General features: G+C 37.3%; 1 protein-coding gene across 4 annotated transcripts in view; it reads left to right on the plus strand.

Annotated features, from left to right (window-relative positions):
- Positions 1-19,104, plus strand: part of LOC150108054 (E3 ubiquitin-protein ligase MARCHF3-like) — a 108,795-nt gene that overhangs the window by 59,297 nt on the left and 30,394 nt on the right. For all 4 annotated transcript variants that reach the window (XR_016550641.1, XR_016550642.1, XM_090415553.1 and 1 more), the window contains exon 4: positions 6,109-6,336. Coding sequence is in view for 2 of the 4 variants with exons in the window: in XM_090415553.1 (XP_090271679.1) it covers positions 6,109-6,336 (228 nt within the window). In the remaining 2 variants the exon portion in view is untranslated. The remainder of the gene's footprint in view (positions 1-6,108; positions 6,337-19,104) is intronic.

Raw genomic sequence — 19,104 nt, forward strand, 5'->3', positions numbered from 1 at the left:
ACTCCACCCAAGACAAAGTTGTAGCAAGTTCATTAGTATTAGTACTATGGGGTGGGTTGGTTATGCAGAGCAGTTGAGGGAATGTAGATTACAGGGTTTTCGTGGATAGGAGATAAAAAGGAGATATGATAGAAACCTTCAAGTTGGTTAAGGAATTTTGCCAGATTAATACAGAAGGAATTTATAAAAAGATTGGTAGTAAAATGAAAGATGTGGTGAAGAAATGTGTGAGGAGTAGATTTTTTATATAGTTTCTGGTGAGTGGAATGCATTGCCAGAGTACATTGTGAATACAAGGAGTGTAAATATTTTCAAGGCTCAATATCACAGATGTGTTGCTGGTTAAGTGGGCTTCCCACAATGAGTCTACTGAACTCCATGGAGGTTACTATAATAATAATAATATCCACTTGACCAACCAGATTAGCAGGTTTATCTCTTAATACGTTGAAGTCCAAGAAATGCCTTCTTTAATTTGGCTTCTGAGATTTTTGAAAATCTTACAGGGTACTGGAATACAGGTCCATTTTTTGTGGTGGTTTTAACAAAGCTTTCCATGAGATCATATTTCTATGCAGTGGTGGCAGAAATATTTTCTATTTCATATTCTAGGTCTATCTAAAATATTTTTGGAAAGCCAGCATTTTAAATCATGACAAATATTCCAAAAATGTAATCTTTGTAGGCTAGTACTTTCAACAACACACTGACATATTTTCAAAAGCTAGCTTCATACTTATTGCATGCATGAGTTGCTTATTCATACTTCTCGATGTATGGAAGGTTTCTCATTACTATTATGCATTGAGCTGCTTTTTTTAAAGCTTGTTTTGGAGAGTCAGCAAACAAGTGAGTCCTTTAAGCACATTCACTTCATTTCTCTAAATCTATCGCTGGGTTTTCATGGTGACAAGGATATGTTGGAAAGGGTCCAGAGAAGATTCACAAAGGTGGTCTTTGGAATGTGGAGTATGAGAACAGATTGAGAGAATGTAAGTTGCAAAGCCTCGTAAACAGGAGGAAGTTGGGGGATATGATTGAGACATATAAGCTGTTCAGGGGTTGTTATTCAAGTTGATATGGAAGAAATCTTTCATACAATGGGAGAGGGGGGGTAGAACAAGAGGCCATCACTGGAAACTGCATAAGGAGGTAGGGTGTGAGCAGAGGAGAGAAGAGTAGGTTCTTTGCATGGAGAGTAGTGTAAGTGGAATGCATTGCCTGAGTGTGTTGTGAATGTAGACACATTGAATCAGTTTAAGGCATGGTTGGATGAGCATTGTGTGCAATAGTGTGTACCTCCTACAATGAATCTCTGACTCCATGGAGGTCAGATGTTAATAATAATAAATTCCATTCTTTGTCACAACAGCCCCATCTTCAGATATAGGTATCAGAAATAAGGAAGATGAAATTGTTTCATTGATTGAGTTTATTCATACCAAAATCATTGGAATAAGTGAAACATAGTTATTATTATTTATTATTATTATTATTATTATTATTATTATTATTCAGGCCTCCATGGAGTCAAAAGACTCATCGAGGGGAGGTCCCCCCCTAAGAAACACAAAGTCTATCATACCACTCTTTAAACTCATTGACCGTTCTCACTCTCACCACTCCATCAGGCAATGCATTCCACGGTTCAACCACCTCCACGCAAAGAAACCACTCCTCACCCTCTTGCTCACAGTTTCCTTTCGTAACTTCCAGGGATGGCCTCTTGTCATCACTCCTTCCCGCTGTTCAACCAAGTGAAAGAACTCCCCAGTGTCAACCCTGTAACCACCTCTCAACAGTTTAAAAGTCTCAATCATATCACCTCTCCTTCTTCTATCCACCAAACTCTACAGTCCACATTCCCTCAGCCAATCCTCATAACTATCCTTGTACAGTCCTGAAACCATCTTTATCATCCGTCTTTGTATCCTTTCCACAGTTAATTTATCCCCTTCAAATCCTGGGGACCAAATCTGAGAATAATAGTCTAAGTGTAGTCTGATCAGAGACTTATACAATGGAATGATAACCCTTTTATCTCTGCAGGTCAGTGTCCTTCTCATAATTGCAGCATAATCCTCTGTGTTATCTTTGCCACCTTTGCAATATGCCCCCTAAATTTCAGGTTTCTATCAATTATCAACCCCAGATCTCTTGTCTCCCCTACTTCCTCCAGTATAACTCCTCCCATAGAGTATGCAGCATCCCATCGATGTTTCCCAAACCTCAAGACCTTATAGTTGAATGAAGATAATATCCTAACAGGAATAGAAATGGAAGGGTACAGTGTTTTTCACAAGGATAGAAAGGACAAGAAGGGAGGGGAGAGTGCTGCTGATAGCAGGGGAATTATGTCCACATAAGATGTACATGAAAGAGGGAAATAGTGGCATTGGTTATGAGGCAGTGTAGTGTGAGATGGAGGTTCACAGGAAAACATATTTAGTTGGATGTTGCTATAGGCCAGAGAATGTGGAGGATGGTGATGAAATGTATAAACAACTTGGGTTAGTCAACAAATGAAGGTGATTGTTATGAGTGATTTTAATTATGAAGAGAAAGCATTTGCAAATAAGGAAAATGAATTTCTTGAGTTCTTTGAGAGGCAACTACCCCAGGCAGCATGTAAAGGAGAGCACACGAGGATTGAGAGTTTTAGATTTGATCATTTCATTAGAGAATGTAATTGTGAGTGAGGGTTTGCACTTTTCCCAGTTGGCAAAAGTGATCACCTGGGTTGTGGCTAGCCATATGCAGACTTCTGTGAGGAAAGGATATATGTGGAAGTACAAAGCTGGTGATAATGACAAGCTTCGGAGACAGATTGGAGCTATAGCATGGAATGAGGAGCTGATCGGTAAGGAAAGAAATACTGCTTGGGAAGTGACAAACAGATACATAACAGTATCAATCTGTGAATGTATTCCAAAGTCAAAAGGCTGAATAAGGTATGTGTAAAATAGATGAATGAGGGGATTAAGCATGAAATCTGGAAGAAGACAAAGATACTTTGGAAGCAGTATGGGTCATTGGTTACATGAAGAGTATAAAGAACAAGCCAAGTGAGTGACTGAGTAAGGACAACAAAAGTGCAATATGACAGAAATTAGAAAATCAGGCAAAGAAAAACCTAGAGGTTTTTTTTTTTATATATGTGGGGAGCAGAAGGAAGAATGATTATGACTAAATGGTGTTATTGGAAGAAAATGGTAGAATGGTAACTGCTGCAGAAGACATTGTGATCATGAAATTATGAGAAACTTAAGTGTAGAGAACATAGGACATAGTAGTTTAATTGTTAGTGAGTAGGAGGGTAATGAAGAAATAAATAAACTTGATGTCAATAAGGCAATAGGATTTGATGCCATATCACCACGTGTCTTAAGGAAATGTTCTAGGGAATTGGCAGTAGCATTGGCATGCCTGTTTAATAAGAGTCTTACAACAGCATAGGTTCCAAGGGAACGGAAAGAAGGTAAAACTGTATCCTAAAAGAGGAAGGTCACAAGTGGTATCCCACAGGGGCCAGTTTTGGGATCACTGTTGTTCAATTTGTATTCAATGATATTGGGATGGGCTTAAATGGTGATATGCAGCTGTTTACAGATGATGCAAAATTGGTGAGAGGCAAAGCTGAGGAAAGCAGATGTTATGGCCTTACAAGAGGACTTGAATAGATTGCATGATTGGGCAGGTAAGTGGACTGTGAGTTCAATGTTGCAAAGTGTAAGGTTGTGAAATTTGGTAATCAACAATGGGATGCAAAGTATGCACTTGGTGGGGAAACTGTAAAGAAGATAGAGGAGATGAGAGATATGGGAGTTGTGGTGGACAATAATATGAAATTCAGGAACCATATTACACAAGCTGTGAAGATGTCGCATCAGATAATGGCAATGATGTGGAAGACCCTGACATGCAGAAATAAAGAGTTTAAGATGCCATTGTATAAATCCCTGATCAGGCCTCGCATGGATTATTGTGCACAGATTTAGTCACTGGGTTTTCATGGTGATGAGGATATGTCAGAAAGGATCCAGATAAGGTCTTCGGAATATGGAGTATCAGGACAGATTGAGAGAATGTAAATTCCAAAGCTTCATGAATATGGTTGTTATCAGGTTGATGTGGAAGAGATTTTCTGTATAATTGGAGGGGGAGGGGGTTTGAACAAGAGGCCATCCCCAGAAACTGTATAAAAAGGATTTGAGCAGATGGAGGAAAGTTTTTTACATGGAGAGTGGTTGGTGAGTAGAATGCATTGCCTGAGTGTGTTGTGAATGTAGACATATTGAATCAGTTTAAGGCATAGTTGGATGAGAATTGTATGCAATAGTGTGTACCTTCTATGATGAGTCTCTGAGTCCATGGAAGTCAGATGTTAATAATCTCAAACAAAACTTTCATTCTTTCTATTTAATCCAATGAAATTTGTTATCAACTTCATAACTGCTTTTATGGATAACAACTGCATTCTCTATGCACATATTCAGTTTACTGCCATTAAGTGTTTGTATGCAAAATTTACTGTTTACAACTTAATGGCAAATTTGCATGTAGAAGCTTGCACATTGTTTTGTGTGTGAGAAATTTAAGTATTACATTCCTCCAATGCTAGTTGAATTGGACTAAGATTTATCGCTATCTGTTATTGAACATAACATTTGTATAATAAAAAAAAAGCTTAATTTTCTTTTAAATTATAAAAACTTAATCTGCAGAGATGAACAGTCAGTTATGAGTCAGATAACATGCATTTTGAAAATCTCATTCCTGAAACATTGTAAACCGCTCTAGCACTCTAGTGTCATGGGTGATTTAAGGATTAGATATGCAGCAGAAATCCTGCTCTCCAGAGAGACCAAACATTTATTTTTCAAGCTATTTTTGGGTTCTGATTAGCAGAATAGTTGTTTGGCAATAAAATCAGCTATCACCTGAATTTAATTAAGAACATCCATGTAACAGTTGATTTTAAACCCAAACCTGTGTCTTGGAATCAGAGGTCATCTAATTTAAACTTTGCTTAATAATGATCATAAATAAAACATATAGTTATTATTTAGGCTTGGAAGTTTTTTTCTACTTGGTTAGACTATAATAAATTTAGTTTAATCCTTTATCCAAGTGTAAACAAACAAAGTTTGTGCCTGAAGTATCTTCAGGACTGAGGCAACTCGTGGTAAAGGTGGACCAAGCTCTCATCACTCCTTGTCTTAGTATCTCCCATAAATGCAAAGCACATCTCCTTGCAGACATGTATAATGCTATGCATTAAGGAAAGGGCCACTACCCAGACCGGTTTTGACCTTTATAGATTGAGGTCTCGTCAGTGGGAGCCAGACCCAGAGGTGGTGATACTAAAGTGGAAGCAATGGAGAAGTCATATTTACCTATATGAGTTGCCAAAAGGTGTCTCACCTTATTATTAAATTACTCTGGATTTAGAGAAAGATGGAAGTTTTTTCCCACTTGGTTAGACTATAATAAATTTAGTTTCATCCTTTATCCAAGTGTAAGCAAACAAAGTTTGCTTCTGAAGTATCTTCAGGACTAAGACAAGGAGTGATGAGAGCTTGGTCCACCTTTACCACGAGTTGCCTGAGTCCTTAAGATACTTCAGGCACAAACTTTGTTCGCTTACACTTGGATAAAGGCTTAAACTAAATTTATTATTTAGGCTTATCTAGAGATGACAGTCTGCAGTGCTGCCTTCATATTAACACAAACTATGAAAAATGACAAATTTTCTATTTACTAAGTTTTAACTAATTAAACTGTTCTGACTACAATGAATATGCAAATAATCATAAAGTATTATGATATTTAATTTTTTTTTTTTCTGTTAATGTTATTTAAACATCTGCTGTGGGCATGGATGTTTGTGATTGTCTGGGGAAAGTAAAAGTGTTGGTGGTCAGCGGTGGATGGCATTGGTGTTGATGATGATAGCTGCAGTTGGTGCATTGGTGGAGACAGAGAGTTGTAGAGTAGGTGCCTTCCCTCGATGAGTCTTTGGACTCCCTGGAGGTGTTACATAATAATAATAATAATAATAATAATAGGTAAAGTATTATAATTAAAGTATTATAATTATTTCTTCAGGTACCATTATTTGGTGTGGCAAAGATGGAAAAAACATAATTGGGAGGTCCATGTAGTAGATGGTATAGACAGCACTGAAGATGAACAACACAGCTCTTTACTTTCTCGTCAAGAAAGGCAGATATGTGAAGCAGAGAATTCGACACAGGAAAGTGTAGTTTCTGATGGCAGAGAAATCAACTCCAACACAGTGGAGACAACTGTTAGTGCATGCAGCAAGATTGTAAGGTAAGCTTTCATTTGCTCAGCTTCACCTATCCACAACTTTTTCTTAAATGTTGTGCCCATACATGAGAGGTTGGTTGGTCACCCTATATATATATTAATACTGTGTATGGAAGAGCTTTGGGAAAGGAAGAACTTGGTCATATTATATTTAAAGGCCTGTTCATTATATTCCTTGGGAAACATATGGAAGGAAGGCTGTTCCAGAGCACAGCAGCAGGAAGAGAAAGTTGCTCTAAGTATGGAGTTGGACTGTGAAGGGATGTTGGGTGACAACTGCTCATGTTTCAATGGATTTGGAAGAGAGAGAGGGGGGGGGGAATTATTGATGCTAGTTCTGATGAACATTTACCATGGAAATATTTACAGAAAATGTATGCACTAGATACTAAATGCCTGTGCGGTGAGTTTGTAAGAGATGAGTCAATTTTCAGTCTGATTGCTTTCTTCTGTAATGTGTCGAGAATTTTAGGGAGATCTTGGGGACACCACCCCCAGTTTGTGAGTAGTACTCAATGAATAGCTGAATTGTGATTTGTACAGGGTTTCAGAGTTAAGGTAATGCCTTGAGTGAAAGAGGAATCCTAATTTTTTGGATGTTGAGGTGGAAATGATTGTAATGTGTTGTCAGGAGAGTATTAATGTCAAAGTAATTCCAAGGAGAGAAATCATCTTGCCTGGAGATTTAGGAATTGTCAAAGGTAAGGCAGGGAGAACATGGATCTTTTTTGTGGGAAATAAGGCAGAACTGTGTTTTGTAGGCATCGAACTTGACAAGGTTATTCAAGCCTCATCGAAGAATGGTTTGGAGATCAGAATTTAGGTTTGCTATGATGGTTTGTCAAGTGAGAAGGAGGAATGTAGTGTACTGTTGTCAGTGAAACTGCATATTAGATTGCTGGTCAGTTGGAACAGGTCATTGATCTATAGAAGAAAGAGGGTGGGTGAGAGGACAGAACATTGTGAGACAGTGGTGCACTCAGGATTTAATCTTGGGGGGGCCGAGTTGAGTAGACGATTTACGAATACACACTACGCACTGCATACGACTTATGACTGAGCATCTGCAATGAATGCCAATACATGATAAGTAGTATAGAAATAGAAGACACAACATAAATAAAAAAATGAATTTTAATTAGGAAAAGATTTTTGGAAAATTTTCTAGTGTTTATTTCCTTCTTCTTTTTTTTTGGGGGGGGGCAGGGCCCCCTTGCACCACTGTTGTGATATCCCAGCTTTAGTTACATAGAAGATAGGGAATCATCCACCATCACATGCAATGTGTGTCCAGCGAGAAAACTAGCATTGCAGAAGGCATAGGAAGCTTAATTAACCTCTCTAGTGGCTGAGGTAGATGAAATTGTGAGACCAAATTGCCCTTCTTATCCATATTATTCAACAGGTGTTACAGAATCATATTCAGATTTAGCTGGACGTCTATAGACGTCATGGGCAGTTGGGGGTGTTAATAAGCCCTCGTGCTAGACCCTGTTGAATACTTTGGGCATATCAAGTACAACCATTTGGAATTTGCCAGACCTTTCTATGGTGCTTATCCAGAGATGGATAGGTACTTTCAAGATTGCATAGGAGTTGGGAAAGAAAAATATCCGAAATGGAGAATACAACACAGGAAAGTGTAGTTTCTGATGGCAAAAAAAATCAACTCGAACATAGTGCAGACAACTGTTGGTGCATGCAGTAATATATATATATATATATATATATTCATATTTATATATACTGACTTAGAACCGAGAACTAGAAATAACAATTAAATTTATTCAAAACACAACATGATTCATCGGATTGTCTGACTTCTTCAGGCGTGGGAACATAGAAAGCAAATAAAAAACACTATAAGAAACATCGTATCACTATAAAAACGATTATTATAAAATTCAGTTAGCTTTGAACTGTAGCTACAGTCCATGTTGAAGTTCTATTGTTGGGCATCTGCGTGCGTCTGGTTTCACGAGTGTACCAATATCGGATAGCAGAGCTAAAAGAGTCCGGTAGATTATAACTAGGGTTATTATTTATATGATGAGGATCCATAACAATTTCCTTAGACTCGACTATGTGGCGCTCCACCTTGTCACGGCATATATGAAGGTTTGAAGTTGTTGTCCAGTTTATCTCATGTTGACGGCCTTCATCATTTGTGTTTACTGAAAACAGTACATGGCTTGACAGGGCACTTGCTCTAGTTCTTTTGTAGGCAATGTCCCTCTGCTGTTCTTCCAGACGTAGGAGGATGGATTTTTCAGTTTGGCCATAGTATTGTTTCCTGCAGTCACACGTGATTTTGTACACTCCTGGGAATTGTAGATGGTTGTGAGCTTGTTTGTATTTGCTTAAAATCGATCTTAGTTTAGGAAGAGTAGAGAAGCAGGTTTTATGTTGAACTTTTGTAAAATTCTTCTTAGTTTCGTGGAGAGAGAGAGCTGATGTATGGTAAGGAGATATAACCTTTGGGGTTGTCTTGTGTTTCTGAGTTGATTTAATGGCAGCGGTATAGATGCTTATTAATAGTTTTCGATGAGTAGCCATTACTTGTGAAGGTTCTTTGTAGATGTTGTAGTTCATTTTTTAGCTCTTCATCATCTGACAGTATAGATCTGGCACGATGTGCTAGAGTTGAGATGATACCCACTTTCTGTGCAGGATAGTGATGTGAGGACGCATGTAGGTATCTATCAGTTTGTGTAGATTTTCTAAAAATTGAGATTTTAATAGAATCAGATGTCTTAGTAAGTCTTACTTCCAGGAAGGGAAGAGATCCATTTTCTTCAACCTCCATTGTTAATTTGATGTCTTGGTGGAAGTTGTTTAAATGATTTAGAAAAGACTGAAGGTTATCGGTGCCATGTTCCCAGATAAGAAATATGTCATCTACAAATCTCAGCCAAATTTTTGGTTTAAGAGTAGCTGAGGAGATTGCCTTTTGTTCGAAATCTTCAAAAAATATGTTAGCTAATATAGGAGACAGGGGGCTGCCCATTGCCAATCCCTTATTTTGTTTGTAATCATCTTTTCTCATATTGAAAGTAGCCGGAGTGAACAAAATGTGATAGCAAGGAAAACATCTTTTTTGAAATCTTGTTCTTTAAAATATCGAGAACCTCTTGAATTAGAACATTTGTAAAGAGAGCCACCACGTCAAAGCTCACCATGATATCTGAAGGCTGGAGTTTTTAAAATTTTGATTTTCGAGATGAAATCTGCTGAGTTTTTTTATATATGAAGAGGAATTTCCTGTAAAACCTTTTAATGATGAAGCCAGAAACTTAGATAAGCTGTAGGTAGGCAAGTCAGTACTATCTACGATTGGTCTCAGTGGGCAGTTTTCTTTGTGTATCTTTGGGAGACCATATAACCTTGGGATGAGTGGATGTAAAGAGCGAGCGGCAAAGCGTATGTTTCGTGGAAGTTCCGTGGCTTTTTGTAAGAGGTTGTTTGTTTTGTTATGTATCTCCCTCATTGGATCGCTCTCAATTTCCAAGTATGTATCTGACTCTGATAACGCCAAGGTTTTGTCATGGTAATCTGTTTTATTTAGCACTACAGTTGTGTTTCCCTTGTCAGCTTGTATGATAACGATGTCTTTGTTATTCTTAAGACTTTTATGGCTAGCCTTTCGCCAAGGGAGATGTTGTCAGATGGAAGTCTTGCATTGTTAATCGCAAGTATTGCTTCCATGCGAAGTAAACTGTCGTCTGCGGCAGGAAATAGTGACGCAGGTTTCTCCATCTTAGTTAAGAACATTTCCTTGGGAATAGTTTTAGGCGCGAGGACAAAATTGAGACCTTTTTCGAGAATTTGTTCTTCGTCATGATTTAGAACATATGACGATTGGTTTATCACTTTATTCACTCCGCTTCCTAAGATCTGCGCTCTAGTGAGCCATCCCAAGCCTAGCGATCACAATCTAAAATATCCTGGTGTATACAAGATATGGTGTGACTGCGACATTCCTTACTTTGGCCAGACGGATAAGTCAATTGAATTGTGTATGGAGGAGCACAGGAGGGACATCACTTACAAGAGAACACGTTCCAGTGCTTTATCCAGCCATATCCCTTTTTCTGACGATTCGGATGATCAAAACCATAGCCATACAATCCTTTGGGATAGATCTAACAACATTTTCCGTTGCCGTGACGAATTGGAGAGAAAAATTGTAGAATCTAGAGAAATCATCCTCAACCCTGTACATTTAAATAATAATTTAAGCTACAACCTCCCAAACTGTCATTCTGCTGTGATCACATACTGGCACTCACAAGATGCTATACGCACGCACTCACCTAACAATGTGGCCAACGAAGGAACAGCTTTGAATTCATTAACTACAATGTCTTCACGTTAAATATGTATAGTGACTTTCCTGTGCTGTTCACAGTTTTTTATCTTCAATGTTTAATGTTTTTTCTTTTCTTTTATGAAAACACCTGAAGAAGGCTGTAAAAAGCCAAAACTAGTCGTGTGATACCATTAAACCTTTTTCCTTTACTCTCGGTTTATGTCATTCAATTCTTTTAAAAAATATGTTTAACAACCGATTAAATCAACCTCAGTATATATATATATATATATATATATATATATATATATATATATATGCATTCCTGAGCTTCGACTCGGTTGTTATGGTACATTTTAAAAATAGTTATTTAATGACTTTAAACCGAGATAAAATATTAAGTTTTAATGAAAATGATACAACTAGTTTCAGCCTTTTACAGCCTTCATCAGGTATCCACTAAAGGTAGAACACAATAATAAAAATTGTGAACACAATAATAAAAATACAAAAAACTGAGAATTACAGGCAAAAATGCAATACATAATTTATATAAAAAACGTTGTATTTTTTTAAGTTGTTCTATCCAACGCGTCATTGTTTATTGCGTGCGTGCTTGTAATTTCTTGTGAACGCCAGTATTGAACAACTGCATCATGGCTATCAGGGATGTTGTAACTTAAATTGCTGTTCAAATGTTCAAGATTAAGGAGGATTTCCCTGGATTCCACAATTTTCCTTTCAAACTCATCACTGCAGCGAGAAATGTTTTTGGATTTATCCCAGCAAACTGAGTGACTTTGGAGATCATCATGAGGATTGTTTGAGAAAAGAACATGACTGGATAGCACAGATGCATGTGATCTTTTATAAATGTCTCTCTTATGTTCTTCTATACGTAGTTCAATAGATTTGTTAGTCTGTCCAAAATAAGGAATGTTACAATCGCACCATAATTTGTATACACCTGGATATTTTAGGTTGTGATGAATAGGCTTCGGATGGCTTATAAGAGAATGGATTTTAGGAAGTGTAGTGAAAAACGTCCTATGTTGTATTTTTTAAGAACTTTAGCCAATTTATTGGAGACTAAACTAATGTATGGGGATGGAGATGCTACCTTTAAAATTAGTAGTTTCCGTAGTACACTGCCTAGGAGGATCCAGAAGAAATTTCTTAATTGTTTTTTCAGAATATATGTTGACGACATTTTTATTGTATGGAGTCACAGGCACACATCTCTCATGGATTTTCTTCATCATCTTAACAACCAGCATTATAATATAAAATTCACTGCCGAACTAGAACGAAATAACTGCCTTCCGTTCCTGGATATAATTCTTACACAATGCTCTGCTAGATTTAAAATCTCTATATACAGAAAACCCATTCATACTAATGGATATCTGCACTGTCAATCTCATCACTTGCCACCACAAAAGCTCGGAACTATTTCTACCTTAGGACACAGAGCACGCTCTCTTTTAAATGAACCAGATGAGCTCCAAAAAGAAATTAATCACCTTTCTCTTATCTTTAAACAAAATGGATATTCTGAAAAAACGATTAAGAAATTTCTTCTGGATCCTCCTAGGCAGTGTGTACTATGGAAACTACTAATTTTAAACGTAGCATCTCCATCCCATACAATTCCAAACTTCAAGACTTTATATTTTGTTGCATTAAACGGATATCCCCCATTCATTTGCCCATCTGTCTAGTTTATTCAAATCCTCTTGCAGAGCAACCACATCTGCACTATTACTAATAACCCTTCCTGGCTTCACATCATTTGCAAACAACTGAATATCCCCTTGCAGTCCATTAACAGTATCATTAATATACAGGTTAAATAATATAGGTCCCAGTATTGAGCCCTGTGGAACCCCACTTGTAACCTTCTGCTTCCTTGATATTGCCTTCTTTCACAGCCTGTCAAATGCCTTTGCAAAATCCAAAAAACTGGTAGTATATATGCCTTTCCCGCATCAACTGTTCTTGTCACTTTATTATAGAAGGCAATCATATTACTAAAGCAAGAGCGCTCAACAATTCGAACAATTAAACAAAAATGCATCAGGTAATTACATGACAAAACCAGTGTTTATTAACTAATCCTCAAATCCTCATGCTATGAAAGATTAAAATATGCACTATTTTATTTTGCCTAAAACATTTATTCATTATATGCAATGAAGTTTAAGTACAATTTGTAATTTTTATACTTTTATGCTATGCATTTGTTTCAGAGTTTATGTTTTCTTAACTTACATGAATTACTTGAATTAAATAAAAAAAATATTTTTTGTTGGATGTCATTGTTGTTTATATAATTTTAAAAAAAAACGATTTTGGAACATAACCCTACTTTTACTATGTGATCTGAGACTCGCATAACGCGATTTATATAACGTGGTATTTCTGCAGAACCTAACATCCACGTTATACGAGGGTTACCTGTATACATAGTTTTAAATGGTCAGTAATTCATTATTCCGCTAATCAGACTTCAATCACACCCCTCATTCCCTGAATGATAACAAGAGCAAGCGTGAATTTCAAGACCAGCATTCGCCCCTGGTTGATCCTCACAGATAACATTACCCTCATCTGCCCAAGTCCCTCACTAATTTCTCCAAGACCTTAACAACTACTAATGACACACAAACTGGCCTATAATTAGACACTTCCAGTTTGCTACTGCCCTTATGAAATGGCACTATCTTACCTTCCTTCCATTCCTTGGATACCTTTCTCATTGAATAGCCAGGTGAATGAAGCCATCAGTTCTTTAGCACATTCTCTCAAAACCCATGGTGAAATACCATCCAGTCTCACAGCTTTACTGACATCCAGAGTACTCAGTATTTGGAACACACTCTTCTCTTGCACCTCTAAACTCCAAACCTGCTCTATCCCTCTAGTATTAAAACCAACTTATCCAGAATGAAATACTCCAATAAAATGTCCATTGAACATTGAACAATAAAATGTTCATTAACCAGTATTTCATCTTAGAAACCAATCTTAAAACACACTTTACTCATCACAACACAACCCATAAGGTAAGTTGAGGGGTACTCAAGAGTGCCACTCAACAGTGACTGCTTGTCACTGATGATGGCAACTGGTGTTAATTGTAGTCTTCCGTGTCTGTCACGCAGAACAGAATTTTACATACATGATGTATTTTATTGCCAATTCAAATTTTCTTCATTTTTTTTTATATTTGTTTGTATATCTAAAGCTAGATGTACAAAAATATTGTATTTTATGAATTTATATGTCTCTGAAAAATATATACAGTATGTATCATGAATATTTGTCTTTTATGGTAAACACAATAAAACCAAATTTGCCTAGAGAAAATCCTCCCAAATACCAATGGGATTTTGACCATTGCTGACATAAGTAAATTACATGTACAGTTGACCCTTGAAGAACATGGGTGCGAACTGCATGGATCCACTTATACAGTTTTTTTTTGAATAAATACAGAAAGTTTTTTGAGATTTTGACAATTTAAAAAAACTCACAGACAAATCCCGTATCCTGGAAATATCGAAAAAATTAAGAAAAAGTTAGGTATGTCATGAATGCATAAAATATATGTAGATACTAGTCAATTTTATCATTTACTTCCATAAAGTATACACATATCTATTATAAAAAGTTTAAATTTATCAAAGTTATGCATACAAACACTCACAGACCATACGTGGCCATTTGCAGTCGAGAGAAATGTTAACAAACATAAAGATGCAGTATTAAATCATAACTGCTATTAATTAGTTAAACTAATTAATTAGCATAAAATTTTATAATGATTCATTCATTAGTGTATAAGGTAGGCTACCGCGAAACAATTGTATCAATTGCACTAGACTACTATAAAGCAATCACATTGCTGCTCCTCCATTATCAATGCCTGAATCATTATATCTGTAAATAAATATGAATTTCTTTTTCACATTGTCCTTTCATTTTTGATGTCTATTATTAGTAATACGTATAACATCTACAGTATTTTGTATTATATAAAACACTATTGATATAGAACAGACAAGGTAAACTCATGGAAATATATTTTCACTTCCTTATGATTTTCTTTTCTCTAGCTTACTTTATTATTATTATTACCCCAAGACCCCATGGAGTCAAAGACTCATCTGGGAGGTCCTTTTATCACACATACAGCTCATCATACTGTGCCTTGAACACATTCAAACTCATTGCAGACATCACACTCTCACGCAAGGCATTCCAAACATTCACAACTCTGCACGATAAAAACCTGCCCCTCACTCCCCTACTCACACCCACTTGCAACATTGAACTCACATCTCCATTTGCATGCCCAACCACTCGATTTATTTAAGACTTCTTGTAAGGCCACAACATCTTCACTACTCTTCATAGTTCATCCCAACTTTGCATCATCTGCAAAAAACTGAATATCTCCAACCAAATCTTCACCTATAACGTTAATATACAAGTTAAACAGTAATGGTTCCAAAACAGACCCCTGAGGCACTCCACTAGTGACTTTCCTTTTCCTGGATATCGCTCCCCCATACACAACTTGTTGATACCTATCAGAGAGCCATTCTCCAATCCAATGCACTAATCTAATATCCAACCCCATCTGCTCTAGTTTCACTATCAATTTATCATGAGGTACTCTATCAAAAGCCTTTGCAAAATCTAAGTATATTACTGTTTGTATGCATAACTTTGATAAAAGTTTAAATTTATCAAAGTTATGCATACAAACACTCACAGACCATACATGGCCATTTGCAGTCGAGAGAAATGTTAACAAACATAAAGATGCAGTATTAAATCATAACTGTTATTAATTAGTTAAACTAATTAATTAGCATAAAATTTTATAATGATTCATTCATTATAAAATTATATGTATATCCTTCTCCTCTGTCCAAGGAAACAGTCACTTTATTGTAATAAGTAAGTAGATTATTAAAACATGACCTCCCTTTAATAAATCCATGCTGTCCATCAAAGATAATACCACAGTTGTCAACCCAACTCTGGATCCTAGTTCTCACAAGCTTCTCCAACAACTTAACCGCAACACCTGAAACACAGATAGGCCTATAATTTGATGCTTGAGTTCGATCACCTCCTTTATGAAGTGGCACAATCATGCCTTCCACTCCTTAGGGACTTGACCGAGTGCAAGACTAATATTAAAAAAATATGTCAAGACAGGTGTCAACTCCCTGGCACATTTCTTCAGAATATGTAGTGATATATTATCAAATCCCACAGCCTTATTAACATCCAGTTTACTCAACTCTCCATACACCTCTTGCTCACTTACAGTCAGTCTCTCCTCCCCATCATCTACTGCTCTCAATCGCTCCATGAAGTCACATTCACAAGATTGAAAGACCTTTATGAACTGCTCATTAAGTATCTCCACCACACATTCTGCAACAGCTGTCGTTATACCATTTTCTCCTATCATTGTCATCCTTCCATAATCATTCTTTCTTTGCTGGCTACATATTGAAAGAACTCCTTAGGATTCTTTTTGGCTTCATTAGCTAACTGCTGTTCATTCCTCTCTTTAGCTGCCCTCACCAACCAAGTCACCCTCCTTGCCTGGTCTTTGTAGACCTCTGGATCCTAGTTCTCACAAGCTTCTCCAACAACTTAACCCCAACACCTGACAGATAGGCCTATAGTTTAATGCTTGAGTTCGATCACCTCCTTTATGAAGTGGCACAATCTCCACCATATTTCTACTTCTCTTATGCTGCCTCCACAATGTCCTCTTTCTCTGTATCGCATCTTAATCTCTTTATTCATCCATCTCACACCTACCTTATTTAACCTTCTCACCCTTGGAATACACTTAGACATTGCATCTACTAGATAGTTTTTGAAAATCCCCCAAGCTGCATTGATCTCTTTTCCAGCTAACTCCTCATTCCATGCTACACCAGAGCCATCTCCTGAGCTCTTCATAATCACCCTCTTTTGTAGTTCCACATATAACCGTTTCTCACAGAGGTCCTCACACTGCTGGCAACTACCCAGGTAATCACCCCATTGTCACTCTTACGAATTGGTGGATGATTTGACACCTCATTTATAATTACATCTTCTGATGAGATGACCAAATCCAAGACCCTCAATCCTCACGTGCCCTCTGTTACATACTGTCTGAGGTAGTTATCCCTCAAAAACTCAAGAAACTCATTTTCTTTACTTCCAGTTGCTATCTCATCATTCCAGTGTATATTGCCATAATTAAAATCACCCATAATGATCACCCTTTTCTTATTTGCTTGGCTAATTTGATTATACATTTCATTATCACCACCACCCACATTTCCTGGCTATAACAACATCCAACCAAGTATTTGATTCCATTCACCTCTATCTCACACCATACTGCCTCAAAACCACTGGGACTATTTCCCTCTTGTATCTCTACTTTGTATGGACATCTCTTTCTCTATCATGAATAGCACTCTCCCACCCTTTTTATCCCTTCTATCATCACGAAACACATCATACCCTTCAATCTCTATTCCTGTCAGGATGTCGTCCTCTTCAACCATGTCTCACTTATTCTGACAATATTTGGGTGAACAGATGCAATTAATGCAACCATTTCATCTGCCTTGTTTCTTATACTTCTAGCATTTGTATACAAACACAACAGCTCATTTCTAGATCTACAGCTAGTTCCACTGATACCACTCACTTGATGTGATCTCTCCATGCTCGACTGGGGCCATTTCCCTTTCTGCTTATTCATTTTAAAACCCTTTTCAATTCCAACTGTTTCCTCTTGATCCCAGGTCGTCCCCTTTCTTTCCTGTCTACACATGCTCTCACCTCCTCTCGTAGCATCCACCTTTCTCACGCTGTGTACCCCTGTCCACCTTGAGCCTTCCTGTTTCCCTGCTCCTCTTGCATACCCATTCTCTCATTTTCGATACTCATACCACTCACTTCCTCATTCATAACCACCTCTTCAATCTCTCCTGCTCTTCCACATCACTTCCTGCTTGATCTGATTCATTCTCTCTCACTCTACTCACTTCTCTACCTTCCAGCCGCAGTCTCTCCAAGCGACTCACACCATAACCACACAAATGCAGTCCATCGCTCCCATACAGTTCACTTCTTCCTTCAAACTCATTTCACACATTAACAAACTGTACTCCCATCTCCTCACACATTTCAGCCAACATATCATTCATAATCCTTGCTCTCTGCCTCATCTCACCACAGTCATACCTAGGCAACACGCTGATTACCCTTCCTGTCACACTATTCTCTTTTATCTTTCTAAGCAGCCTCCTGACATCCATTCTGACTTGCTCTTTGTCCTCTGTCAAATAATTCGTGCCGATTAAAACCATCAACTCCTTTGCTCGCTTCCTCCTCATATCCAATGCCTCAATCACTCTACTCATTTTAGCACCTGGAAAACATACCTTGTGCAACCTATCATCCAGCACACCTTTAATAATGGAGTCGCCATATATAACGCCACTCGCTCATCTTTTATTAACTCTTTCGTGCCATCATGATTAGTTTTAATCGTTTTTACCTGAATTTTCTTAATTTCATTCAACATCCATTTCATCTCTTTCCTCATCCAATTCAACCTCCGAATCTCGCGTCACATTCTCTCTAATTTTCTAACTCTGGACACCCTCTTCTCACTTTCACTCTCATTCATCCTTCTGTGCTTCCGTACTTTCGGTCCAACATACATTCGACTTTCCTATCATTCATTCTTTCGATTTTTTCAACTTTCGATTTCTGCATCACCATTTCCAGTTTCATTCGTTCTCTCAATTTCATTTCCTTTCCTTCCGCCACTCTCGCCTAACTTTCCTCCTTATTAACATCCGTTACGATTTTTACATCACTCGTTTTTTTTTTTACTGATTTTTTTAACATTCTTTCACACCATCCTTCTCTTTCGAACGTGCAATCATTTTCCCAGCGACATTCTCGCTACTAACACTTTTCTGTCATCAATTTCATATTTGCATTCATCAATTCCTCGTTCAGGTCACACTTCGCCCACAGCCTAAACATCCACAAATCATTTATGTAATCGAAAGAATACATATAACGCACCTCACACTTAACGAAACGACTGTAATCTAAGTTAAAGTCATGGAATGACAAAGCCGCCGCTGCCATGTTTAATCTGCCGGTTAACACTCTAAAAGCTAATAATAACAACGAATTTGTAATTAAGTTTAAGCAAAACAAAATCCCCCACACTAATAATAATGGTAGCGCACAACTTTTAAAGCTGCTCTTACTCAAACAAACACTCATATATACTTAATTATTCCAAGAATACTTATCTGAATATGGAACTCTTTTACACACGTGCGGCACACTTGACTCACCAATGTTGTAAGAATACAGTATATAATACATACATACATACATACATA

Source organism: Typopeltis vanoorti, chromosome 3 (genome assembly GCF_054136105.1).
Source record: "Typopeltis vanoorti isolate ZY-2024b chromosome 3, IOZ_Tvanoo_1.0, whole genome shotgun sequence".
In the NCBI taxonomy this organism is placed as follows: Eukaryota; Metazoa; Arthropoda; class Arachnida; order Uropygi; family Thelyphonidae; genus Typopeltis; species Typopeltis vanoorti.